Here is a 27,482-nt window from a genome sequence, read left to right as displayed (position 1 = left end):
GGAATCTATTTGACTTGCATGACCGTATGATAATCGTTGGACTAAATTCAGTCTACAATGGCCGGCTATTTATTCGCGATTTTTCGTTGCTCGTATCGGGATTGACACGGTGTGAACCTGCATTGTCCCAAATCAGCTTCGGGTCATAGATCAGGAAACACGGGACATTACTTCTATCGATGGAAAATAATGTACAAGTTGAACGAAACTTTGCCTCTATATAGACATATGAAGGTAAATTCAAAAAGATGTATTTGTACGATCGATTAGCGAATAATAGGATAATTATTCGGTTGCCGGTAGCTAATTACTAAGGGAAACTTACTCGTTTGCCTTCTTTAATTATTCCCTCAATATACTAAGTACATCGACTGTATTTACATACTGTTTAAACATGGTTTAATATAGTCGACAAAATAACCCTTTCACGCTCGATGTTGCGTATACCCGACGATAAATATACGAACGTTATGTCTTCTTTACGCAAACAGGTAAAAGAAATTCGGCTCCGAACGGATTCGTTATCAAACGACATAACGGAAAATGACGACGGGAGAAAGTTAAATATTTACCGTTTGACGCGAAAAAGTCACGCCGTAAAGAGCTCGCAATTGCTAAAAGGTATCACGTTACTTAACCGCCGGTCGAGTATTTCAGTTGTCCGATCGTCGAATGAAATACAGCCTAACGCGTAGAATGGAACGACCTGCGATTGTATGTTCACCCTATGTAGGTTGAAGCCCTACAGAGTTCCGCAGCCGTTTCTGGGACAGTAGTTTTAAAGTTTGCGCGCAATAGTTTTGAAGCACGAAGCTAGAAGACCAACGTCGGTCTCTATAACTTTCGGAAACTCGGCCAAACTTACGCACTCGCGCTTCCCACCTAGTCAGACGGTAGACGCTAACAAATGAATCTCGTCGGAGACGCCACTCCATAAACCGTAACTTTTTCAAAGAAATCGATTCCCTCTCGAAATAAACGACGCTGTACGAGTAATCGAACGGGCCGAGGAGATCTCCCGCGTGGGTGTATTTTAAACAGTTTATAAGTGACTATTTTAAACCTGTCGTACTCTTCTAATAGGAATCGTTCGTTCGAATCATCGTTTTTCAAATTAGAAGATAAAAGTCACGATTATAAGATTTGATGGTGTTTCTTGAAAAAATATCGTTCGTTGTATCGTCGCGGTATTATTTTGGGAAATATGCGACTAGCTATCTACCTGTTGTATCGAGTCGAACATGCCAAGAATGTAGTAAAATGCGGTTGGTTTGATGAAACCAGCATTTTTTACTAACTACTTAATAAAGCTTATTTCACGAGCGTTATCCGTTTTTCATTCGCGATTGACGCGTTTGCTACGCGATTTAATTTAAGCTAATGGATTATATACCGTTCGTGTATTGTTCTCGCAACCAGTTCGAACTAGTCTCCTATTTTAATCTCGCGTATACAATTCATGGTTTGACAATCGTTTTCGCTAACGAATTCATAGGAATGGAATACATGCCTTTGTATCAAGCTGACTAGTGTATCGTAAAACGACAGAAATTGCAATTACCTTGTTAGCGAATTAAACCTCATCTTTCTTGATGAGGAAGCAGAAGGAAATAAGTTTGATTCTGAATTCATATACGCAAGATGTCTCGATTAAAAAGTTGACGAATTCGAGGATTAAAACGTTCGATATTTGCGATACGATACCGCGATCAAAATAAATTAGCGTAAGAGACTATCAATAATCGTTCTATTGAAAATATTAACGATACGAAAGATTTTGATAAATCAATTTGAATCGAAGTTCGTAATCCTGGTATTCCGTTTGAAGCTTTGGCGTGCGACCATGTGCACGTTACTCATTGACGTTCATCGGCACAAAATAAATGTTTCCGTGATGCACGGTAATCTCAGTGTCGGTCATGTAGAGGAAGAGAACAATTTTTCCGATGTTTCGGAAATCATTGACGTGCATAGTATCATCGTTCCGTGCAGAGGACGAGCGTCAGAACAAAAAGAAAAAAAAAAGGAGGAATCTACAAAGGCACGAAACGCTTAGACGGCTTTATAACATCGGAAAAGAATCAAACTTCGTCCAATTGTCCTTACAAACGCTTTAGAATTATAAAATGAAAAATAGACATTACAAAAATAGACAATAATTTATCAGCGTTTAATTTCTCATATAATCGTTGAGAGATAAAAAGTTAATTACGAATTTCTAAAGTATTTAATGAACTATATAACATAACATTTCCCGGCATCTTGAAAATCATTGATCTATATGTTTATAAAGGTATTAAATGTGAAATACTTTATATCTCAATTTTAGATTCGAACACGTGCAAATATTCAACGCTTCGTTTTAACGAAGATCAAACGAATTTCTGATAGTCCAAAAATAATTAAACTGATAAAATATAACGGGAAAATGAAAAGAAAATCAAATGAAACGTATAAAAATAATATATCGTCAAATAGAGTAAAGTTCAAAGAAATAATACGACGAACACAAGCCAGTTTTTCAATATTCCGTACTCAAATACACCACCGCGCTCTCGTACCGTTAAGAGAAGAAGAAAATCGATGAAATTTCTAATGACCGAAGTTACTTCGAATTAATCCTTCTGTGTCGCGTAATAACACAGTGCCTTCGTACGACTGCGAAACTTTGACACTATGAAAAATAATAAATGAAACGTAGAACCTGATAAAAAAAAGAACGCTTCGTTGTAAAATAAGGATATCTACGATATACTTTCTATAGCCAGTGTAAAAAGACTTGGAGAATCCCTCGGTGAAGATATTATTTCCAAAAAGTTTGCAACTCGAGCGACGAGTTAATTCGACTTGCTCGGTCAACAGGTTAAAGTGATCTACATCTAAAATTATACATGCACACCGATATAATCCGCGATCGAGTCGCAGATTTTCGACAAATTGGCCAGGATACTTGCGGGAGTACGGAAAAAGGAAAAGGAGAGTATCGAAACGCGGAGCCGCCGAATGGGAACGAGAAAGAGAGGGCGAGAGAGGTAGGGAGAGGGCGTTTAAATACGAGGAGAGATGCGCGTGCTCCTTCAGTCTGGCGCTAACAGCCCAAACCGATTCATATCCGGCCCCCAGAGGAAAGGAAAGAAGTATCGTGAGGACGAATCATCGATAAATAACAGAAAAGGAACATCTCGAGACGAAGGATCTTCGATTTCCGGGATCCGCGAGAATCGCGTCGTTTTACAGAGAGAAAGAAAGAAAGAAAAAAAGAAAGAAAGAAAGAGAAAGAGAGAGAGAAAAGAAATTGATAGTGAGGGCTATTCGAAAGGATCAAAGAAAGAGTGCGTGTAGTAATGTGTCAGTGAAAAAGTTTCGATAGAAGCAAACAAGAAGAAGAAACTTTAGAGAAACCGAAGAGAGGACAGAATGACAAACAGCATGAAGCAGACTGTCATTAAGTGAGTTTCATTCGTTTACTATCGCATGAAAGTTGGCTAACGGTGCATGAGAAAATTGGCGGAATCGACTCTTGTGGATTCCAAGAGAAATCGTATGCACAGCGTAGACATTACCATAGAGTTTGCGACGATGTTATGATTTTTTCATGTACGACGATCCATAACATGAACATTTTATTCGATGATTTATCTTTAGGATAGAAATTTATCTTCGGGAAAGTAGTCTCGTTTCACGATATCGTTTATAATCACGATAATCTGATTTTGTCACATCGTTGTGTTTTCCTGGTTTTAGCTTCGTTTCGATCAGAATGATCGTACCGTCTATAAGATCTCTATCTTTCTTTGCTTTTCGTATTGTTGTTTTGACAGAGTTACATAATCTCGTTAAAAACTAGTCACCTTGGTAGAACCTCGCGACGTTAGATTATAGCGAAAAATTATCTTGTTTTGGCGGATGAAAGAGTGTTATCGTTGATAAGGATATGTGGAGGTAGTTAAAGTAATCGTTTGCTTGGTTTATTATCATTGCAAATGCACATTGGCTATTGTTCAGCTATAACACGGCGAATTTCTGTAGAGACGTTTCTAGCAACGATAAACTTAACCGACTTCTCAAGTAACCGTATGAATGTCCATAAATTGAGTATACATTGGCTCGACAGGAGGTTCATTAAAATTAAAGAAAAGAAAACAAAGAACCGACGAGTGTTTTGTTTCCTTTAAACGCGGAGCCATCGCTCTGTTTATTTGGCTGCGAATTTGGCGCCGAGATAGAAACTTATCGTGACGTACATTTACGATTCGGTATTATATCGATTTAAAAATAACGCTCCATATTGTTTATCAAAAATGTTTCCAAAACTGTTAGATGCATTATCGTCTGTCGTAAATACAATAGACCTGTTTCTTTTTATTTCGAAGCACGATATTCCAAACAAGCCACGTAACTCGTTAAACCTTCGTTCGTTCGAAGAGGAAGAGGAATTCTTTATCCGGTAGAATCTTCGTTGAGCCTGGTAAATGTTCATAATCGTGACGAAAGAAGATAACTATCGTAACGAAACGTAACGCGCTAACAAGCCACGAATACGCTAAAAGGCACGAATAATCGTTAATTCGACGATATCTTTCGTTTCTTAACGATTTAGCAGTCGATATCTTCGACAGTGTTTCATATGGCTCGGTAAAATTAAATTGTTTATATATAAATCTAACGTCTTATGAATCATCGTTCCTTCTCTTCGAGAGAGATCTCGTGATTTCAATGCAGGCTGGGATTCTCGGTGATAAAACACACCAGCCAGGCGTTGATGTTACGTCGTTATTGTAACCGCAACGTTTTCGAAAGCCCCTTAAAATTCGCCCGCAAGTCCATCCATCGGGTCGTTCGATTTCACTCAAAGAATTTCGAGGTTGTGCAAACCACTTAACGTTTACGATTGTATCGTTTATCGATTAGGTTCCTTTTGTTCCAACCGTCGACCTAATACGTTCTTTTTATAGAATTTCCTCGAGATTTTCTCTTCGAAGATTTTGCAACACGTAGCACGTTTACTTGCCAGTCGTACTTCGTCAAAAACCGTGCATTGATTACGCTTGTAATCGAATCATCGTTCGATATTGTATCTACCGGTTCGTCGCTACACGACAAGAAACTTGGACGATTCGTTCGAGACATCGAAGTAACGTCACTAATTCCAATTTACTTCCTACTCGACGAAACCAATTAGTAAGACATTACTAACGATTTTATCGCAGAGTGGAAAGACGTTCTTAAGCTTCTGACGAATCCTATCGCGATATTCAAACTTTCCATGCCTCGATCTCGCTATAGTTTCAATAGAAAACAAATTTCCATGTTTTCAAAATATCTTTAACGTACGATCGGAACTCGTCTATCGATAACTGTTCTCCGTTCTTTCGCGCTTTCATCGAATTTACTAAATTTTCCAACGCTAGAAAAATACGATTCGTTCGAAAACGATGGAAAAATATGCAGCAGAATTAAACTAGACGATCATCCGTCACGTTTCATAACGAGAGTCACGCAGATCAACGGATCGTTGTATAATTGTACAATAGATGGAAGGATTTGAAAACTTTATTAAGACGCTTCGATGTTATACGGTTGAAAGGTTTTCTTAGCACGACCATTTTGTTTGTCGCGGGACATCGACACGGTCTTGATCGAACTCTCGTGTTCACAGCTGGTTATAACGCGAATGCCGATGGTGACGCACGACTGCGATCAGCCACTTCGGTAATCGATTGCATCAAAAATGTTTTGCGCCCGAGTTTTTGCAAACGCGACATGCATTTCGAGACGAGGAAACGTGCGGTGAACGTACCCAGCATCGAAGACACATCGATCGTTGTGATCGTGCCTTACGCTCGAGTCACGGTGAAAGTTCTTCGCAGTCAGTTTCACGCTATTATGTTATATCGTGTATTATATTGCGATGATCGAAAAACGATCGATCCGTTAATTAATTATCACAACGTTCGTTCGAAGATCAGAACAAATTTGGTCAAACTCTATAGAATCGATCGCGATCTTTAAATGAGAATCTTCGTTGCTCGAAATATGCATCTGTCGACAAAACGATATATAAGTTACTTTGCCTACATACGTGTTTTAACGTTACCTTTTTATTCCGCTTGCATAAATTATACCGTTATATACGGTTATAGTATTATTTCACTGGCCGGTTTTTCATGAATGAACACAACTGCGAGCATATAAGGAAATGCTTACGCGTACGTTCAATTAATTGCAGAGAATAATGTTGCATTTCTATTTATTTGCATAGAATTTAAAGATACGTTTCTTGTACCTCGCAGCCACCGTGTACGCATGGAACGAATTTTAAACATTTCAAATGGTCGATCGTCCAGAGAAATCTACGTGGAAAATAGCTCGCACTTTCCAACGTCGCGTCGTTTTGAATTTTAAGCTTGATTTCACGCGACCAACCTTATCGCTTCCTCGACGCCATGTTTCCGATACACCGACTCGATTTCTTTTTCCAGGTCCTTCGCGGGGTCACCTTCTAAATCATTTTTGCAAACAATCGCGACAACCTTGCGTCGCTTCTCCGACGATCGCACAGTCGCCTCTCTCCTTTATTGATTCCGCGTGGTTTCACGGTCGATAAATGGGATAACGATAATTCAAACGATAATAACGATCTTTGTTTCGATGAAATTTCCCGTGAACCGGTAAATGGAAGCGAATACAATACGTTGCGCGATTGTGAAACGAACGAGGTGCAAAATCAATTTCTGCGCTTGTGATCTAAACGAGTACCGTTTCCTCCTCTTCCTATTTTATTCGCTCGTATCAAGCAAAAGCTTCTGCTATATAAAATCTGTTAAATCTTACATCCATAGACTACCTAGAAATAGATTTTTATCTGGAAAATAAACTATCGACGATATGTTAAAGATAATACCAATGGTTTCTTTTCTATCGTAGATCAACTTTCCACTAACTAAGTAAACTCACGATGTTCTGCAATTATACATCTCGTTCGCTTATAACAAAGAATGTTATTGTTACATTTAATCGCTTTTCTTGCATGTTATTTTCTCAAGCTGTGAAATGAAGCGTGTAAAAGGAAATTCGTGAATGCAAATAGGGTGAAAGCAAGTGAAAAGTAAGAAGAAGCATCGTTTTTAATTACCTCGTATATTGTATGCAGATAAACTTTTTTTTTCCTTCGTTATTTATCACACTTGGATATTGCCAGTAAGAAGAATCAATAAAGACGATTAATAGATATGTTGATAAATATGTGTACGTTGTTATATCGTGAATACGTAGACATTGGTTGAATTGAATAATTGTAGCTGCTGGCAGTCGCTGTCGTAAAATTTGTAAGGCCATGCAATTTTTCATTTCACACAAATTACAGTCTTTGCGATGTACGTAATGGGAAGTCATTATTTTATTTAAGAAATACCGTAATAAATTTACAAATTAGGACTAAAGATCGCCGTTGCGTAACAGCTCGGTTTCCTCTTTATTCGAAAACAGATTGTCTTTTAAAAATATACAATGTTTTTCCTATGAAATACGATAATTGTTAGTATATTCATAAGCTGTTGCACGTCCGCCAAATTTAAAAATAGAGAAACGATTGAAAAATACCCGCATGCAGGCATTCCTTCGGCAACAGATCCAAGGTACGTTCGTCTCATAAAGACATTATCGTCGGTGTTCGTTCAAGGTGGCCGTTTATCTTAGAGAAAAACGGAACGGAAATATACACGACATTGAGCCAAAGATATTGCTACAATCTCATTAACAGCTGAAAACAGATTCGCTCGGTGTAACATTTTTAGCGATTCGCCATGTTCATCAAAGTACCCATATGCATTCGTAAAAGCAACCATATCGATAATTCGGAACGTAATTAATATATTTAATTATATAGTGGTTCTAACGACAAGGCAATCGTCTGAAGCAATGATTTCGTCCGTAGAACGAAGGTGTTGTACTTGATGAATAAATGATCGAGGAAAGAAATAAAACGCTTAACAGGATCCCGGTGTCTCGTTAAATTTTATTAAATTCGACAAAGTAGAATCGTTTCTTAAAGTTAAAAAACTTGTGGCCACGAAAGCCAAGAGCATAAACCCAAAACTGTCGCATAAAAGTGTTCGTAAAAGAGGAGGAAATTTAGAAACTTTCGAATTTCTAAGATAAAGTCGATAAGCGTTGAGTAAACTTAGTAGCGTAACATTTCAACGGTTTAATAAGTTTTTATACGGACGGCGCTAAATTGTCGATGAAATGGGACAAGTCGTTTGTGTCATGACGCTAATTATCTCTGGCTGCCGCTTCTACCGTATACCTGGACCTGACGACGCGACGCCGCCACGTTACGCTATTGTGATACCTTAACGTTGCAACACGCGTTATCGTAGCAGCATAAGCAACGTCGATGGTTAGGTAATTCGTCGACGATATCGTAGTCGATGGTATAAGTAAATTCGTTGCTCTTCGAAAATAAACAACAACGTGCGAACAAAATTCGCAGATTTTCTTCCATTCGTTGGACACGATGTGGATACGATTTGCAGGTATAAAAAGGAGTAAAGGAAAAAAGTGGTGCACTTTTTATCAAAATTTTTACGACGCCTTCGTAAGAGAGGAAGTGAAAGTGGTCGATTTCCAGCGAGTGACCAACTGGGAGAAACCTGGCGATCTTAAAATAAAACTTAGCCAAAGATGCACGCACGCAGTTTGCACGGCATGAATTATGAAAGTCGCGCGTGTTGCAAGCATTTTACGCGGTTCCACGCGAATCGAAGGATAATAAAACAATCGTACGTATGCTGATGCACCATATAAATATTTGCAAGCAACCGCGGCCGTGTTGAATTTTGAAATCAAGGCAAACAAATGGTGCACGATAAATATCCTGTTCGATGGTCTAAGATGTAAAGTTTATTTGCTTTTTTTATTGAAAAAAGAGAAGATAGTTTTAAATGTTCTATATCACGCCTAGTATATTTTTTATTCTATTTTATTGTTTTATTATACGGTAATATTTTAGCGTCGTTACGATAACGTTCATTGAAATTAAGGTGTTAAGCCGAAAACGTGTATTTGTGGAAAGAAAATAAAGCGGGTATCTCCTACAAATAATTTTTGACGTTTCAGTTCGATACGTAAAGTTCAAGCAGAATCTAAGCAGAGTTCTAAACGTCTTATTTAGTTTAGAATTTCTTTCGTTCGGTATATTTGGCTTTGGTTAATCTCAAGTTACGTAGGTGCGTTTGCTTGGACACGTGAGAAAATATCTAAAGTTACGTTTTATAACAACTTTTTTAGCGAACTTTGCTTGTTATAGTATATCGTGTGTATGTACTTTCTCTTAACTCGTTCTATACGCTTTTGTCTATAGTGGAAGAAAAACAATAACAAAGAACGTATAAAATTAATTTAAAGCAGTCTTGCTGCTACCACATCTTTCTTCTATTTTTACCACTTTCCATTTCGCGTGTATACTTTCACGATACTCCACTTCCTAAGAGATATTTGCGATAATTTCGTTGTTTCCAGCGACATTTTGGACGAAATTAATTTTCAAGGACTCGTTATCGTTAAAATTTCAAACTTGCGAACAAGTTTCGCCGTGAGAGATTCTCGGAAATTAATTTCATCCAAAAAATTGTTTAAATTTCGTATCGATACTGCTTAATCTAATCAACGTGGAATTCCTTTCGTTCTATCCTCGACCGATCTGCACACAATACATACTGTGTAAAGAAGTAATGAAAAAGAAATATTGTTCTTGTCTCTGGTACGTGATTATGGCTGAATCGCGACGTTCTTCGTTTACATACCTGCTTGTGCATAACCGGTTATATTTACCGATAGATCTTTGTCTTATCAAGCATACTTCTTTGGCTTCTGTAGAAAAAAAAAGACACGTTACTTTCTACAGGAAGTGACTGTTTCGCGTAGTACTGGTTCAAGACCGATATAGGACGATTGTTCGATCGTTCGAGCATGGCTGGCGTTGGAATTGCACGTATTTGTACATATGTTTTTCGTTAACGTTTTAAAAAAATTGACTCGCTGATAATACAACGATATACGATTATACGTACGAGAAACGCTCGATAAATCGGATTCGAATTTACGTGTACGATGATTTTTTTTGAAACCTTTAAGGGCACGATAACCTCCATCGAACGTGCTTTAAAATTCGTTTCACCTTTGCCAGTATCTCGTCTCTTCCTGCTACTTTTTACTTCCGTGATAAGCATTTGCAGTCACCTTGAAACCGCAAAGTATCGCGCCTGACGGAACTAGACATATCACGAAGGTAGCCAATCGAATTTGTATTCCACGCGCTCGCTCTTTTGTTTCCTTATCGCGTGCACCCTGAAGAACAGCCGAACGAGGTCCCCTAGTTTTGCGAATTCCTGTTAAAGAGGTCAGCGAAGAAAGGAACCCGGTTTCGAACGAATTAATTGAAAATCGAGGCGAATACCGGTAAACCCGTACTACGCTGCTGCGAGATCTTCGTTCTCGGAGAGGACCTCGTTCGACGCCCACGTCGTCTCTTCAATGAGAAAATTGGAGAAACTGCGCTTCGCAACTGCACTTTTTAAGAATCTCGAGCGAACGTAACGTTGAACGTGATAAGTCCCATGCGAAACTGGCAAATTGAGGAAGCAGGTTTTAAAGTAGCCGTGGAACGCGAAGCTACGAAATCTGCAGACTCGCCGTCTCCAATTTTAACGAATCGTGTAATCTGCGAATATAAAACGATCGTATAATTTCAGACAATTGAATTGTAATTCGTCCGCGAGAATTTTGCAGAGGTGGTTTATGGCATTCGCGGTCAAGATCGCGAAGAACTGGCGGCGCAGTTCGAGGACACGAGACGAAGTAAACAATGGAATTGCAGAATTAATTTCATGTTTGGAATTAAACAATCGAACTTAGATGGTCGGATAATCGAACGCTACTTTCCATATCTATCTAATTATTGTTTAAGTACTACATTTAAATTTTACTTCGATAGACAGCGAATATGAAAACGCGCTATTTATTACGAAACGATGGATTCTCTTTTTTTGTTTAATTATCGAATTTTACCCGACGGTATTTCCCTCGCTGAGCTAATAACTTCTATTCCGACAAACCGAAAGGATCCGATTAAATTCGATTTCGATGATCAAGCGATGATTTCGACGATGTTAACTAAAAATAAAAGTGATCGAGTGGAATGGAAAAATTATAAGAAGGTCCGAAGAAGGTCGAGTCTCGGGGCACGTGCAAAAGATACGATTCGATTATTAGCATGCAATCCACGCTCGCTTTGTACCATTTCAATCCGACACGGTTTCGTGGTCGCCTGACCGACGAAATGCTCGCTGGAAGGTTCAACCGGGCCTGACCGGAGAATTTCAACTGCAAAAGGCAACAAAACATCTCATTACTTCCACCTCGTTGCACACAATACACCCATTGTTCAAGTATATTTCGAAGAACCGATTAGTATCGAGAATTAAATTAAAACGATGGACAAAGCGCGAGAAGCGACGACTTCATCGGATCGTTTCCTAACCAGAGAGTTTAACGAAATTCTTAGCTGCTTTACAGCCAACAGACGTTAACGGTAAAAGTTATTATTATTGCAACGCTACTTGTACAACGTTTGCTCGATTTACGTTTCGTTTAAGATTTATCGCGCGTTATTTACTTGGAGCGCAGTTTCCAAGAAACTTGTTGTTATTCCGTGAATCGAACTAAGTACGTTTGCGCGGTTCCACGTGAAATTGGATATTGGGTGCTGGTTTTCCAAGCTGTTTACATCGTCCGAACAATCTATTCCGCGTGTTTTGCGACCAAGCGTGATTGCCTGGCCACTGACGCGACAAATTCGAAATCGACCAGGCCACTAATTTTGTCCTCCCGAGGGCAGATAGTGCAAAGTAGGGGATGCCTCCTCGTGCTTCTCTGATAATCTCTCGATAATCTTGATGCTTTTACACGAAACTTTTAAGGACCTTACCTAACTTAACACTCGTTAAATGTTCCTACTGCTTATTCTCGTGTCTGATGTATTTTTAATATCTCTCATTCCCGATTCTTCGGCAATTTACGACACTGTCGAATGGTTAAATAGCTGATACATTCGTTCAAACGACATTGATGCTTTCAAAACCTTTCCTTCTAACTGCGTAAAAAGATTTCTCTATCGATCGTTAATAACAGAGACTGACATTTTCATAAAGAAGAAGTAAAACGCACCAGAGTCAGGACCAGTTTTTCCCACGACGAATACACGCATTAACCCAAACGACACTTCTAAGAGAATATCCTAAAGAGAGAGAGGGAGAGAGGAGAGAAAAACAAAAAGAGTGGCGTTACACGGTCGAGTTACCCATTATCGATTCATCGATCGCGCGAGCGGCGAGCATCGCGATATTTACCGCTGGATCGCTGTTTCGTTCGCACAGGAAGTGTGTCAGGGTGATCGTAACCGAGTTTTCACACGATGAAGCGCGTTGTTGTGTCGGTTTCGTGACGCTGTTAATGGCATGGAAATTCGACCGCGTGGGGGGAAAGAAGGACACGCTCCAAACGATTTTTCCCAGGTTTTAGCTGGCTTCGAGATTTATCACGAGCTTGGCCATTGACTTCGAAGCGTCCCGGTGCACGCCGTCCCTGGAAAAGGTCAATACACTCGAGTTGCATCGCGTCGCGAACCTTATTGCTCGGCTCGACGCCCGCTACGCCGTCGTCCAACTTGAAACGGTTTACTTACTGTAACGGCGGTGAGCCGATTTACTCGCTTCTCTCGCCTTTGTTGCCACTCGATGCCAGTACCCTACGTGTGTGCAAACGATAGGAGGATCAAGCCTCTCGTACGCGATGAGAGCTGCTTTTAATTAAAATTTGATTGCGCTACTCGCACGGCAGGGCTGTTAAGTTTTGTCGTAAAGTTAGCAGCGATAACGTAGTTGCCAATGCGCCAAGCGTAGAGTTTTAAGAGAGTTTCGGAGGCGCGTCTAAAACGCGACAAAGGAATATTTAATCTTAGATAAACCTGTTCCATTTGCACTCTGTAGTTTGTTATGGCGGCACGTTTCACCCTTTGACACTCAGATTGCGTAAACGTAACATCGTGCTAGACGATAAACGTATCTGTTTTTAGGGTGAAACTGACCCTGATCCTAATTAGTAGTTGCTCGATTCGGATCGACGAAGAAATTGCGATCAATCGCAGCTTGCTATTCCGATAACCAAATAAGATTCTGATTCTAAAAAGTTAAATTCAAATGTTTTAATTGGCACGCAACGTTAAAAAGTAGAAAAAGAGAAAAATATCGTAAGACAGAGAGAGAGAGAGAGCAGTGGTCGATTTTTTGCTATTAACCGAGTGTTAATGAAACTTTCATAAAATAGACATCGCGATAAGCTCATTGATGACTCGAATGGCAAAACACAGATTAGCACGATCAACCTCGTTTGATAATATTTGCGTAAAGAGCGAATAAATTACATATTAATATTCCTTTTTACTAGAACGATTAAACGGTTATCGTGCAGTGTGAATAACCAGGAATTACATAATCGCGAGATTATGTCCATAAACTTTGTACAAACGACGTAAAGATATAACAACGTAAGTAACGTGAAGCTATATATTGTACCTATGCGTGTAGAATATTTATTATTATGGGAACGTTCACCTATTTGCCCAATAACGTTGTTACGTCTGCCAATTGAAAAGTTTACACGCTTTAAACGTTGCACTTAAATGCGGTACTAATGTCAAACTTCTTCCGATACGAAAAGAGTTAGCACGGTATTTAGCCATAATTCTTACAGCGGAAATTATAAAACGGTATTTATGGTTACTGCCTATGTATTTCTTTCCTACTTTACTTTGCATAGGATGTTCTAATTGAAAGTACAGTTGAACCACCGCTATTTGAATTAATAACGAATTAATAATCTTCCAAATAACGAAGCTACAGATTACACGATAGAACATCGATATTGATTACTTTTGGAACATTCGTAGACAAAAGAGTAGAATATTAGAATAGTAGATATTCGAATAACAGAAACTAACAGAGACGAAGTTTGAAATATTCTGCAATTTTATCTTCCATGATCGATATCTATACGATGTGTCTAGCGAAACCAGAAATTAAAAAATCTTCGTCATCGTAGATAAGTATCGACGGGTTTTATGCTATTCTTCGCTTCGTCGCTAGTATTGGGAAATATCTAATTTTCTTACGCGACGACCAATAAGCTGAATAAGTTATAGCAGTTAGCCTTGGGCTGTATTTTATCGATAAATGCCACTATATCGTCTACACCCATGATCGATCGAACAAATCTTTTCAACGTATACGTTGAAACGTTGAAACATTGTACGGCAAATGTACTTCCTACTGTTCAAATTTATTATAGTTATTTCGAAACACGTCGCGTTTAGATGCGTTCAAAAATTTGATCCGGTTTTCGTTAGCGTATATTACAATGTGATATATCGAATTTTAATAGAAACGCTAGAGTAAGAGAAATATACGAGATGTAAGGGCATTATAAGAGATGTAAACCGAAAGTCGTCCAAAGCCGAAACGCGTGGACTAAGAATAAATAAAATAAAAATAAAAAATATATTTTATTTTAACGTAACAGCTAACAAAATAGAAATCCAATGAAACGATAATATAATACAAACGACGTTAAGCGGTCGAATGGAAGAAAAACAGAATCGCGAAGAAGCCGAACGAAATTACTACAAATAATACAAAGATAAAAAATTACGTCTACGTATGTTGCTAACAATGAACGCATTTCGCTCGTTTAAGTAGTATTTGTACGAGCTGTTTCAGTTCACGCTTGGCCGCCAACTCGAGCTACTACTACTCGCTATCGAAAGGTAATCAGGTTCTGCGTAACGGTGATCTAGAAGAATATTGTGACTGGTTTCAACGTTCTACGCTCGTTCGTACTGCTGCAATTATTCGCGTAGAGCGTAGAATCTACGGGGAAAAGGGTCGAACCGCTAGTTCCAGCGACACAGTCTGGCGAGCCGTGGTTTTATACCACGCGCGATAAAAAGATGACGCTTTATCGACTGCTTTCTGAATCCAGAATTATAAAGAAACGTTTTTACACAAAACTACTATGGTAGTAGTATGATAGTAGGCAATAGTAATAGTAATAACAGTAGTAGTAGTAGTAGTATTTGTTTATTGCATGGACTTTCGTCTGTTATTATCTCAAAGTTAGACGAACATTTCGTGATAACTACACTTACTTCTAGTTTGCGTTATGCTTATTGACATATTATTTATTTACAATCAATACTCGGATCTATGTTACCATTGCTTATTGTCGATGAAAGAGATATACGATACACAGTGGTATAATATCAAGCGGAAAATTGTTACATTCCGATATTTATCTGCCTTGTCAATTTTCTCGATTACCGTTCGATTTTGTTGGAAATGTTGAAAGAATAGCGTTACGATTAATCGTTACGCAGCTTACAAAGAACACGAATTGCGCAATACGATGTTGTGTCACGATGAATAACGATCTGTGTCTATGAGGTGACAATGCGGGTAAATGCAACAAAAGAAATCGATAATGACCATTATGTATATATCTTTTCGACGGAATCCTATTCTATCTTGAAACGTATTTCTGAAACGTTTATATCATCGTTGCTTTTTCCATGATCCCTCGCGTTATTATTATTAAATTTATTAACGCTTTCGAGCTACTACTATCGCTTTATTCGCCTCGCAATCGGTAAATTAATTTTACTTCGTGAAAGTACAAGTATATATTGCAGCGTGATTTATAAAAAGTGAAATGGGATTGAAAAAAAAAGGGGGATGTGTAGACGGATGATGAGTCATAAAAGAGGGATAAACGCGTGTAAAGGTAATGTTTGAAACGTTTTTACAAAGTAACAAAAGTAATTATTGTGTTTTGCCCGCAGCGGTTCGTTCATGTAGGACGAGATCCAATGATTGCCGAGTAATAAATTGCGGCTTTGTAACTATTCATGAGAGGATTCGCAAGAATTCCATTTCTCATCCGCTTAATCTCCAAACTTACGTAAAGGATGGATATAATTGTAAAACTAATGCTTATATAATCGTCATTTAGAGACTTGTTTATTCTTTAAAAAAGAAGATATTGAATTTGAATTTGAATAAAATTGATCGCAGCGACCAGATATTCTGCTTGGGTCTTACATTTTCATTTTTATTAAAATACGAATTTTTATTAAAGTTACAAAATACCTTACGTCTTATTTCCTACGAAATCCTACGAGATATCGTATATGTGAAAAAAAATGCGATTTTCTCTCTAACAGATTTTATTTACGACGAAACAGGAAGCTATTATTCCGGTTTTCCTATTTCGAAACCGTACCACCGCGAAACTATAAAAATGACGATCATCGACGCTCATGGAGTTCCATTTTCTCGAACTCTTTTCTTGTGAATCATAGTTTGCGGTTAATTCGACATAGACTTCAAGGTTCGCGAAACCATTAACACGAAACTATACTCCGACGTATTTCCATTAACAGCCGACTTTTACTACTCGCTGCTGTTTAGCAGAGCGAAGAAGATTGATCTTCGTGGATCGTGTACGATCTACCAGTTCCTTCCAAGGACATAAATACGCGAGGAGCGACATAAATCTTATCGACGGTCACGTGCCTGGACGGGCCTCGCGTTAAAATTCAAATTGCGTAAAACGAAATTCCCAAATATGTGGTAGAAATTGTTAATCTGTGCCTAAATCTGGCATCGGTAGATTCTTAAAATAATTCGATGTAGAAATTTACGAATACGCGTTTTCTGAAGGTTCGAGGTGATTTTTGATACGACGAATAGAGACTCGTTTTCCTTTGCGTTATATATTTTCTCCTACGTCGTTTCATTCCGATATCTTTGATAGCAGTTTTATATCTTCGATAATTCCAGTGTTAAAAATCTCGCCACATGCCTCTTCCATCTTCTTATCGTTCGGTTAACATGTCTCTCTTTTTCCTATAAAAAGCGCGAGATTATCGACGTTCAGATGAACACTGCGATAGAAAGGGAGAAGAGAAATATTGACATCATCGTTTTTTATTTTCATTGCGAAACTTTATTTACTGGCTTGTTAATTTCAAATCGCGTGAAACGCAAGTTTCTCGTGATAAAACAGACCGATAATAATACAATGAAACGATCGCGAAGAGAAGTTTGTCGAGAGGAAAAAAATATTCGTTTCGACCATTCTATGTTTTGTTTCAGAAATCCAACGTGGTGGAAGAGGAGATCGACGTTGGAACGCGGGCTAACCGTGATAGCAGTTTGCGGAGTGCTTTTATGCATCGCGTTGGCTGTTGCACTTGGTGTTCTGGCTGCGAACACTGCAACCTGCGACGCGTCATCCAGAAACGGTAAGAATATCTGCAAATGCACAGTTTGACGATTTGCGAAAGATCTTGACCTATGCCTGAATCCACGATGTCGTACAAAGTGTATTCGATATCGAATACTCGTTCTCGATCGTGGTCGAAGCATGTAGAGAGTTTGATAAGAATCGCGTTCTCCATATCTTTCCCTGACTAATTGCACTCCTGTAGTTAGGTCGTATGACTCAAGTACACGCCTTAACGAGCTTATAAATGCCATAATTACTTTCAACGTGGATTCACGAAGACGACGAACCATCGTTACACTTCCGCTGCAATTAAAACACTGTCTAACATCGTTTAATGGCTACCATTAACAATCGTTGAAACATCAATCGAGTCCTATGATTCGTATCGTGAATATCAGTTTTCGTCAAAATTCTGTAATTAGCGCTTCAAAGTGATCGTCGCGTATCTCGAAACAACGAGGAAACGAAGAAACCGGTTGTCCGATGATAATCCGTAAATTGTTTCCGTTGCAACTCGTATTATGGCTTTTTAAATGATTTTAAGAAAGATCGGATAGATGTAAAAGTTTTGCCGGCTCGCGCACTGTCTTCCTCAATGGCGTTGCTTCTTTTTCTTTTCTTTTTTTTCTTTTTTTTTCTTTTTATATAAATTGCGATGGACTTAAATAGAAATTAGTTCCACATAATAACTAGACTGCGCATTTTATCCGTTTCTTTCCTTGCAAATTCTTTCTCTGCCGTTTCAATTCGTTCAACCGATAAAAATTCGGAAGCGACAAGCTTCTCGATCTCCTGCACGAGGAAACGGTTTGATAACGGTTTCGTGGCTACGTCGAAAGAAAATATTAAAAAGGAATTTCAGTCGCGTGAAAGCTGACCAAACGGGCTTACGATCGAGTCGTCATAAATTTCATTGACAGATAGTGTCACGTGCGACCTATTTTCTCACGTTGATTTATCCTTGCGAATCTACGCGCTTCTCTTGGTTTCTCGAAATATCGTATTGTTGCATAAAACAAGTCGATATATTAATGTTCTTTTTTTCCTTCGTTAAATTTCGTCGTCCTAGCCTTTGGAATCGTAGTAATTTAGTTTAAACTATCGATCTACCATCGGGAGAGTCTTAATCGCCGTTACTAACCGTACCTGACGAATGTTTATATCGTGTTGTCGTTATGTAAAATCTATTTATCCAAGGATATACGTATGTATTAATTAGTTTCGTTACCTTCTACAGGTGCGTTGCGTAACTTACCCCATTTCTTTCCTAGTTCGACACATATACGAAACGAAATACGTACCAACTGACCACGCGTATCATTGGCGATTCAAATGGCCAAATTTCGTACCACTACCCGTAGATGACCAAGAACGATCGATAAAAATACACGTAATGGATATTACGTAACGTTTAACGTATCTGAACGTAGCGTGTACTAGATAAATCGTGAAATCAAACCCAAAAAACAGCACTCTCGTCTTACCCTTCTCTCGTCTACGAGATATTACGATCATATGAGTAAGTCGGACTTGCTCGTGCGATAATCGCGTAACTTTATACGGTATGGTGAATCCGCGAATACACATTTCCTCTTTCTTTCGTTATAACGATCGGCCGACGAAGGATATACCGTATCACATCCGAAACGCGTTATTTAACGTATAAAGGTCGTGACGTCAATAAGAGCGTCCCGATTCTGACGCATCGAGGTAAGTGATCATTGTTTTGAGAGTTACTCAGCCGGGCCAGGTCGTGCTTTTCGGCGATCCACGCCCGCGAACTAAATAAGAAGCCCGGCTTTCCAATCTGTATATTTTCGATCGAGTATCGATCGACCACCCGCTGCCATCATTAAAGAAACAACCAAATATGAATCATCGGAATATTTTTACGGATCATCGGCAAACGATCATGTTTTAGAAACTAATCGTCGAGACGATGGCGCCGATACGATGTTTCTTTTTCTTCTTCGCGAACGGTCATGAAGTCGATCGATGAGAATAAAACGATCGGTTTTACGATCCAGTCGGAGTATCTCGACTTTCGTAGATGTGTAAGCCTTCGAACGACTAGCGAAGCCTTTTCTCGCGTCTCTATTCTCGCTTTCTCTGGAGGAACAACGATGCTTTTTAACGAGAAAGGGAACGAACGCCGTAGACGAACGCGGTTGTTGCAGGCTTTTCAATGAATTCGCGTTGATTGATAGGGGAGGTGGTTGTACACGTTTGAATGGATCAATCGCTTAAGGTTGATTACTGCGATTACACTTTGAGCGGCATCGCGTTGCACGTGTTTGCACGAAGGTTCGTTCAAACTGTGAAGCGAATAGCGACTGGAACAACGTAGAGACACGCCACTGGTTAGACGGGGTTTAACGGTTAGATCGCTTTACGTTCCTCGTTCTCGAACGAGCGTATTTATTCTGCCACACCTTCTTATCACTCGAGATACTCTTCGAGACCGCTCTTTTAGCTACTCGTTACAGGTGGATACGATACGTGGAAAGCGCTTTCGTATCTTGCATTCATCTTGAATGATTCTTCTCCTGGTGAAAAATAGGACTTTACGAATATACGGTACAGCACTATGTAAATGCAATAGAAATAAAATTTAATAGTAGAAATCCGTACTCTGTTAGACGATAAGATTGCTTGTTATCATGGCTTAAAAAACGATCGGCACTAACAATCATTAACATCGTGGTCCTGCATTATTTTTGTGTTGCAACTGCACCTGCATCTGCGCCTGCACGAGAGTAGATCCTGTTAACTCAGAGGGATTACCATCCACAGCCGATGCCCTAAATGGATATCAACGGAACAAAGGCGTTCATGTCATTGACAAAGGATCCGGCTGTGACGAGGACGTATGTTACACGAAAGAATGTATCCATACGGGTTAGTAAAAATTTCATCGACTTCGACAAAATTATTCGTCGCGATAAAACTTTTAGCCAATCCGGTCGACCTAGATAACCGTAACAGGTAGTTTACTTTTCAACTTTCAGGTAGCATCTTTTCAACTGAATTTCCATTTTTTTTTTTTTTTTTTAACATCTTTATGTTGAAATTTACATAAAGATCATAAATATTAAGGTTGCAAACGTTTCTAAAAGTTTTATCGTCGCGAATGTTCATTTCGGTTGTCTACCGCTGTACTATTTCATTACGACACGAAAGTAATTTTACTAATAGCGCTAAATCGTGAAACTTTAGCCGCTAGATTGTTGAAGAACATGGATTCCGAGGTAGAACCGTGCGACGACTTTTACGATTTCGCTTGCGGTGGTTTTCTCAAGTCTACCATCATCCCGGATGACAAGACCAGCGTAAACACGTTCACTGAAATTAGCGACGAGCTGCAGAACCAGCTAAGAGCCAGTATCGAGGAGAAAAGTTCACCGGATGAACCGAAACCGTTCAGACTCGCCAAGAATTTATACAAGGCTTGCATGAACAAGAGTGAGTACATACATATGTACTTGGATTGGTTATCTCCTGCTTGCAATAAGCAAGTAAAATGTATGTGGAAAATGTTAAACGGTAATCGCAGGACGTATCTTAGTTAGCGGAAGAAACAAATAAGAACATAAAACGGATTGAGAAAATATGTGGTCGGGTGATTACGGAATTTTTTTTTTTTTTAGCAGCTATTAAATAAGATACTCAGATTGGAAAATGTAATTATTTCAGCGGTCATCGAGCAGCAAGGTTTAGACCCTTTGCTCAACATTTTGCAAAAGCTCGGTGGCTGGCCTGTGTTGGAAGGTGACCAGTGGAACGAAAATGAGTTTAACTGGAAGGAGTCGGTGTACAAATTCCGCGAGATGGGTTACTCTGTCGACTACTTTATAGATTTCAGTATCGGCGTTGATCTGAAAAACAGCACGAAACGAACAATCGACGTACGTATCAGAACGAATTTTCAATCTTTACGCGTGCCCGTAAAACTTTAATCTCTCGAGCCAACGTGAAATCGTTCTCAAACAGAGTCACATCGACGAAACGTAGAAGTCAAACGCGCGAATTGTTCGTGCAAATTTAACTTTCCTTAAAGATTGTACCGTTTAGCGGAATTTTGCAATGGTAATTATTGCTTGAAAATTCAAATTACATTTACAATTATAATTCAATATTTATCTAAGTTTAAACGCGTTTCTTGCTAATTGTAATTTTGTTTGCCAAATGAATAGACGATTTGTAATGTGATGATTTGAAATTTAATATTTAAGAATCTTGTTTCTGTGGAATTTGAAAATGTTTTTTTCTTGCAGTTGGATCAAGCAGCCCTTGGATTATCGCGCGAATATTTATCCAAAGGTTTCGACGATAAAATCGTGCAAGCCTACTACAGCTACATGGTCGATATCGCGGTAATTCTTGGAGCAAATAAAACCGATGCAAAAACTGAATTGAAGGAGTCGTTGGAATTTGAGATGAAACTTGCCAATGTACGTTAGTTGTTAAATCAAATCGTATGTTAATATACAAAACAACACGGAATGATTAACGAGTCGAATATAACGCTGATTCTGCAGATTTCTTTGCCGAATGAAAAACGTCGCAACGCTACTCTGCTCTACAACCCCATGACGATACGAGAGTTATCCAAGACCTATTCCAGTATCCCGTGGAAGGAATACTTCAACACTCTTCTGGCGACTAGTGCTCAAGTAGACGAAGAGGAAGTCGTGATCGTTAGCGTTCCAAATTACATCACAAGCTTGGAAAAATTATTAGCCACCACGCCGAAAAGAGTACAAGCTAACTATGTGATGTGGAGAGCAGCCGCATCTTCTGTAAGCTATCTCACGGACGAAATTCGCAAGAGACAACTGCAATATTCCACGGCGTTAAGCGGAAAAACGGAGAGAGAACCCAGATGGAAGGAGTGCATCGATACAGTTTCCAGTAGCTTGGCCATAAGCGTCGGCGCGATGTACGTTAGGAAATACTTCAAAGAGGATGCCAAGAAAAACGCTGTAGACATGGTGGCTGATATTAGGCAAGAATTCACTAAGATACTCAAAAAGGTATGTTTGTTTCAGATGAGAAGACTTATCGCTTCCACCTACAATACCACGATGAGTGCTTCCAAATTTTTCAATTTAAAGATAATTTGACGTTCTTTAGGTTGATTGGATGGACGAAGAAACGAGAAAGAGTGCTCTGAACAAAGCAGCCAGCATGTCCAGTCACATCGCCTACCCCGACGAATTACTGGACGACAAGAAACTGGAGAAATTTTACGAGAAACTGGAATTAACGACAGATAATTACCTAGAAGGTATCTTAAATCTGACTTTATTCGGGGTCGAGTATTCTTTCAGTAAACTGAGAAAACCTGTGAACAAGACCGACTGGGTAACTCACGGAAGACCCGCCATCGTTAATGCTTTTTATTCGTCCATCGAGAATAGTATACGTGAGTATCGTTTTATAAAAGTCGATGGAATGATAATTTCGTAATAAATCGTTGACTGATACCAAAGAGACGATAACGTTTGTATAATGCTTTTGCAGAATTTCCCGCTGGTATCTTGCAAGGTGCTTTCTTTAGTAACGATCGACCAAGGTATATGAATTATGGCGCTATCGGTTTCGTTATTGGCCACGAAATAACGCATGGCTTCGATGATCAGGGCAGGCAGTTCGATAAAAACGGAAATCTGGTCGACTGGTGGGCACCACAAACAAAAGAAAAGTATCTGGAAAAAGCAGAGTGTATTATTCACCAATACGGCAACTATACCGTGGAAGATGTTAACTTGAACGTAATGATCGACTTTTATTATACGCTGTCTTGTTTCTTCCTCATTCTCAATTGTCCACGATCATTTGCGTCAACCGATATAAATATTTGTTTAATACGGATTCTAATTTTAGGGCTATTGAGGAATGTCAATCTCTTTATTCTATACATTACTTTACGTAAACTTTATCGAGCTCTTACGATGCAAATAACGCTCATCGATGATGTTCGTCGATGATATTCAAATATCGAATTTTTTCTCACAGAGGTCAAACTCGTGCATAATACGCACTTGTGAATCAAACGTTAGATAACAGCTGGTATAGACACGAAATTTGGCTTGGTAGACTAGTTATTTTAACGTAGAATAATGTTTCTTAAACAACGAACATGTTCTTGACAGTTTTATTTTGTTATAATACGCAACTTTTTTGCCCGCTAAGGTTTATTGAAACTAGGCATATACAGATATAAATATTGATGACGTTCTTTCGTTTCCTTCTTTTTTAGTATCAATTTCGCGAGTTCACTGTTTTTTAAATAGACGATGAAACGTCATAATTTATAAATCTTTCGTTTAAAGATTTGAAGGCATGTATAATAACGCTATAGAAATTTAAATGCAACGTTATATTTCTTCCTCCTTCTCTTACTTTCATTCGTTTAGAAAATAATGCATGTCTTAAATATTCATCCAGAAAGAAGGAAATCTAGACATATAAAAAAGAATCGCTTCGTTTCCTGTTACAGTTAAATGGTATCAATACTCAAGGTGAGAATATCGCCGACAACGGAGGAATAAAAGAAGCCTATTTAGCATATCAAGAATGGGTACAAAGAAATCATGCGGAGCCAAAATTGCCAGGACTCCCTTATAGTCCTGAACAATTGTTCTGGATCAGTGCAGCGAACACTTGGTGTAGTAAGTACAGGCCGGAAGCGATGAAACTTCGCATTACCACTGGTTTCCACAGCCCTGGTAAATTCCGTGTTCTGGGGCCACTTTCCAACATGGAGGAGTTCTCGAAGGATTTCAACTGCCCTCTTGGCTCGAAGATGAATCCCAAAAAGAAATGCGCTGTTTGGTAAAGATCAATACAGTGCAAGAACAATGAGATAGCAGAAGTTATAGCTAATCGACAGCGATGAAATTTGTTCTTCAAAATGTTAAAGAAGAAATGATTCATGTCTGAAACAGCTTTCCTCTGGAAGTTTCGTTAGAATTGACAATCTGGTTCAGTCAGCGGAAACTGTTAGAAATAAAATTTGCGTGTAGCTCGGCGGATCGTCGTAAATCATGATGGGATCTGCTTAAGGAATAAAAGTGAAGGTGCTTCGGTAGCAGTGGAACTGATGAAATTCAATTTAGAGGCACGATCGTGCTCGAGAAAGATCTCACTAAAGATGCCCAAAGAGATCCTCGTTCATAAATTGACTTGAATTACATGGTTACACAGTGCATGTTACTAACATTGTTCGCTAATATATAAGTCCTTTTTTATGAGAGAGACGTCCGAGTTCCGACTAGTATTGTAAATAAAGAAACCGGCGAGAAACGAGGCAGCGCGTCATGATGATTTGAAATTTTCTGTAATTGCATTCTGAGAAATCGGATAAGCGGGTGTTGTAGGTTCTGAAATATTGAAGAAAAATGGAACGAAAATGGACACGTTTAAACTGTGATGATTTTATAGGAAACGACAATAAAATAGTGAAAACGGTCTTTCGATTAAAACTGTAGGATGACGCGCAAACAAAAAAATATATATATATAATTGTATTGTTAATTATATTTTCAAATGACATTGTTTTACTGATATATATATATATATTTATATATATATATATTATTAATATATATATTTATATATATGTATGTATTAAACGATGAAGTTAATACGTGCTTTTTTGCTATCTGTATGATATTCATTAGGCTCCGTTGAGCAGCGTAAGGTTGTTCATTAGAGTTACCATTTCAAAGTACTTAGACAATGTAGTATTAATCGTAGTTTTTAACGTACAGGTGATGAATAAACACCTGTGTAATTACTTTTGTACTATTTTACTTTTGTTTTTGCATCTATGTATCGCATAAGCGTTTATTTGTATCGTAATTTCTTTGTTTCTCGATTTCAATCACAACATTACCGCGTGAGGATCTAACACTTAGAACCAGCGATACTACTTATATTTATTATAATATCATATTATTTTAAGTTTAAACAGTTTAAATGTATTCAGTTTAGGTTTAAATGTATCCAATGTATTTTTGTTGAATATAAAATTTTTAGAAAAATATCGAAGAGAAGATTTCATCTTAAATTTGACAATAGAATTGAATACGAATCTCTTTTTACATGTTATACATTGCAAAAATGTATACATTTTTTAGTTATATTATACAATTCCTTGAATAAAATAGAATCATAAAATACCTGACATAGGAATTGTTAACATCTAATAAAGACGCTCCAAGTTTCATGGCATATTATTTATTTTTGATCAAAAAAAAGATAAGAATACAAATTACATTTTAATTGATACATCATTTTTTAAAGTAACGAATACAAGAACGTCATGTTCGAATGAATTAAAAATGATAATAAATTGTGACACCAGGAAGCAGAGTTACCATTTTCTAGTTGATCGCATATAATTTAAATAATTACATTAACAAACTATGAACATTGTTATGAATATATTTGTTACGCCAATTTTTATTGTGCAATGCATTAAAATTTGAAATGAAAAGTATTGTACTCTGCTCCTGGTGTCACAATTAAACATTTGCATATCATTTATATTTTTACGCGGTGTGTAATCCAAGTAACGAAACTTGAATTTTCATTTATCTCAATTACTTTGCTGCTGCGGTTTTGACCAGTCTACGTTCAAGATAAGGTGATCGTAACCATACCCATTAAGCGTAGCAATAGCTTTTGCTGCTTCCACTCTATATTTGAAATGTACGTATGCAAATCCTTTGCAAAGATTAGTTTGTTTGTCCTTTGCAAGATAAAATTTAAGAACAGATCCAAATGGCTTGACAAGTTCATCCAAATCTGCATCTGTAGTACTTTCTGATAAATTGGAAATACGAATAGCAGTAGTATCGTCACGTCTTTGCATCTGCATAGAATCTCCTCGTTTACTGCCTCCATCGCGCATACCAGGTGGTATGTATTTACTACCCTGAGGTTTCAATTCTGTCATTGCTCCAGGAGCACTAGTATTAATAAGTGGCTTTTTATCATCAGGCACTTTACCTGCAAATTAAATCACATATTCCATAGAATTATATAATCTTAAATGTTTCTTTCCAAAAATTAATTTATCATAATGAAACATACCTCCAGCAAGGACAGTGTCTTTGTAAGGGCATTTGGAAGTCCAATGGTCTCCATTACAATTACGACATTTAACTACACCTTTATCTCCCATACTCTTCAACTTGTCAAGGCTATCTTCTTCAACCTTATTTTCCTCTTCTTTACTAGAAATGAATTGCATGAAGACATCTTCACCTCCAACTGTAGTAGCAGGATTAGGTCCAGGTCGGTCATCTGCAGAGTCTCCGAATTTTGCCCAATTTTTACGGGCGGCAATTGTCTTTGAAACAACGCGTCTCTCGATCTTATATGTTCGAACTACCTTGACCTTTTTATTATCTTGATTGTACTTGTATTCAGTGAGGATTTTAAACCCATTTTCATAAGTCTCTGAAGGCGGAGGCAACGCTCCTCCCTCTTCTTCTACTTCATCTGCCCAGCTGGATTTCACCTCTGCTACAGGCATTCCCGTAATTCACCTGATACAGACAAATATTACTATTAATGATATTTTCAAATTATTCAATAATAGATGAAAAATATAAAATTAAACTGCTTTGAATACGTGACAGACGTGACGCAATAGGTTAAGTAGCAACATTAATAAATGAAACGATATTGATAATATTAAAACTGTTTAATTACAATAAACAACAAATAATTAAAACGTAACAAAGTAAGCGTCACATAAAAGGAATTTACAATATTGTATTTTCTAATATAGTGAACACATTATGAGAAAAGACACGTTTACGTTAGAAAATTGTAAAAATAATGTGGCGGTAGAAACTTGATCTTTTGATGAAAATATATTAGTGTAAATATTTACCGCTCAAAGTTATTGCACAAGGAATCGATGCGAACACAATTATTATAGAAAATTGACAGAAAGCAAACCCTACGAAACGTAAATGAAAATGAGCCGAAATGGAGAATTTTCCGCATGTGATAAATTGGCGTGTCAGCCGCTCTAGTGGTGGTTTTTTGAAACATGAATACTC

At 38.2% G+C, this 27,482-nt stretch overlaps 2 protein-coding genes across 6 annotated transcripts in view; one reads left to right on the top strand and one right to left on the bottom strand.

Moving 5' to 3' along the window:
* The window catches only part of LOC126870980 (neprilysin-2), a 38,738-nt gene extending 13,288 nt beyond the window's left edge, over positions 1-25,450 (top strand). Inside the window, exons 1-10 of one of the 3 annotated variants that reach the window (XM_050629272.1) lie at positions 2,924-3,449; positions 17,268-17,416; positions 20,161-20,298; positions 20,617-20,862; positions 21,094-21,305; positions 21,675-21,851; positions 21,939-22,433; positions 22,534-22,825; positions 22,924-23,174; positions 23,903-25,450. In XM_050629272.1, the coding sequence (XP_050485229.1) occupies positions 3,418-3,449; positions 17,268-17,416; positions 20,161-20,298; positions 20,617-20,862; positions 21,094-21,305; positions 21,675-21,851; positions 21,939-22,433; positions 22,534-22,825; positions 22,924-23,174; positions 23,903-24,241 (2,331 nt within the window). In that variant the 5' untranslated portion in view covers positions 2,924-3,417 and the 3' untranslated portion in view covers positions 24,242-25,450. Of the gene's footprint in view, positions 1-2,923; positions 3,450-17,267; positions 17,417-20,160; positions 20,299-20,616; positions 20,863-21,093; positions 21,306-21,674; positions 21,852-21,938; positions 22,434-22,533; positions 22,826-22,923; positions 23,175-23,902 lie in introns of those variants that run through there. The other 2 variants (XM_050629270.1, XM_050629271.1) reach the window with 2 other exon arrangements.
* A 178-nt stretch (positions 25,451-25,628) lies between these two features.
* The window catches only part of LOC126871001 (eukaryotic translation initiation factor 3 subunit G), a 41,682-nt gene continuing 39,828 nt past the window's right edge, over positions 25,629-27,482 (bottom strand). For 2 of the 3 annotated variants that reach the window (XM_050629325.1, XM_050629326.1), the window contains exons 2-3: positions 26,503-26,960; positions 25,629-26,418 (exon numbers count right to left, since the gene is read on the bottom strand). In XM_050629325.1, coding sequence (XP_050485282.1) covers positions 26,006-26,418; positions 26,503-26,947 — 858 coding nt within the window. In that variant the 5' untranslated portion in view covers positions 26,948-26,960 and the 3' untranslated portion in view covers positions 25,629-26,005. Of the gene's footprint in view, positions 26,419-26,502; positions 26,961-27,310; positions 27,471-27,482 lie in introns of those variants that run through there. The other variant, XM_050629324.1, reaches the window with a different exon arrangement.

Source organism: Bombus huntii, chromosome 11, assembly GCF_024542735.1.
Source record: "Bombus huntii isolate Logan2020A chromosome 11, iyBomHunt1.1, whole genome shotgun sequence".
Classification (NCBI taxonomy): Eukaryota; Metazoa; Arthropoda; class Insecta; order Hymenoptera; family Apidae; genus Bombus; species Bombus huntii.
The sequence above is the reverse complement of the archived record's forward strand: the minus strand, read 5'-3'. Positions and strand labels throughout refer to the sequence as shown.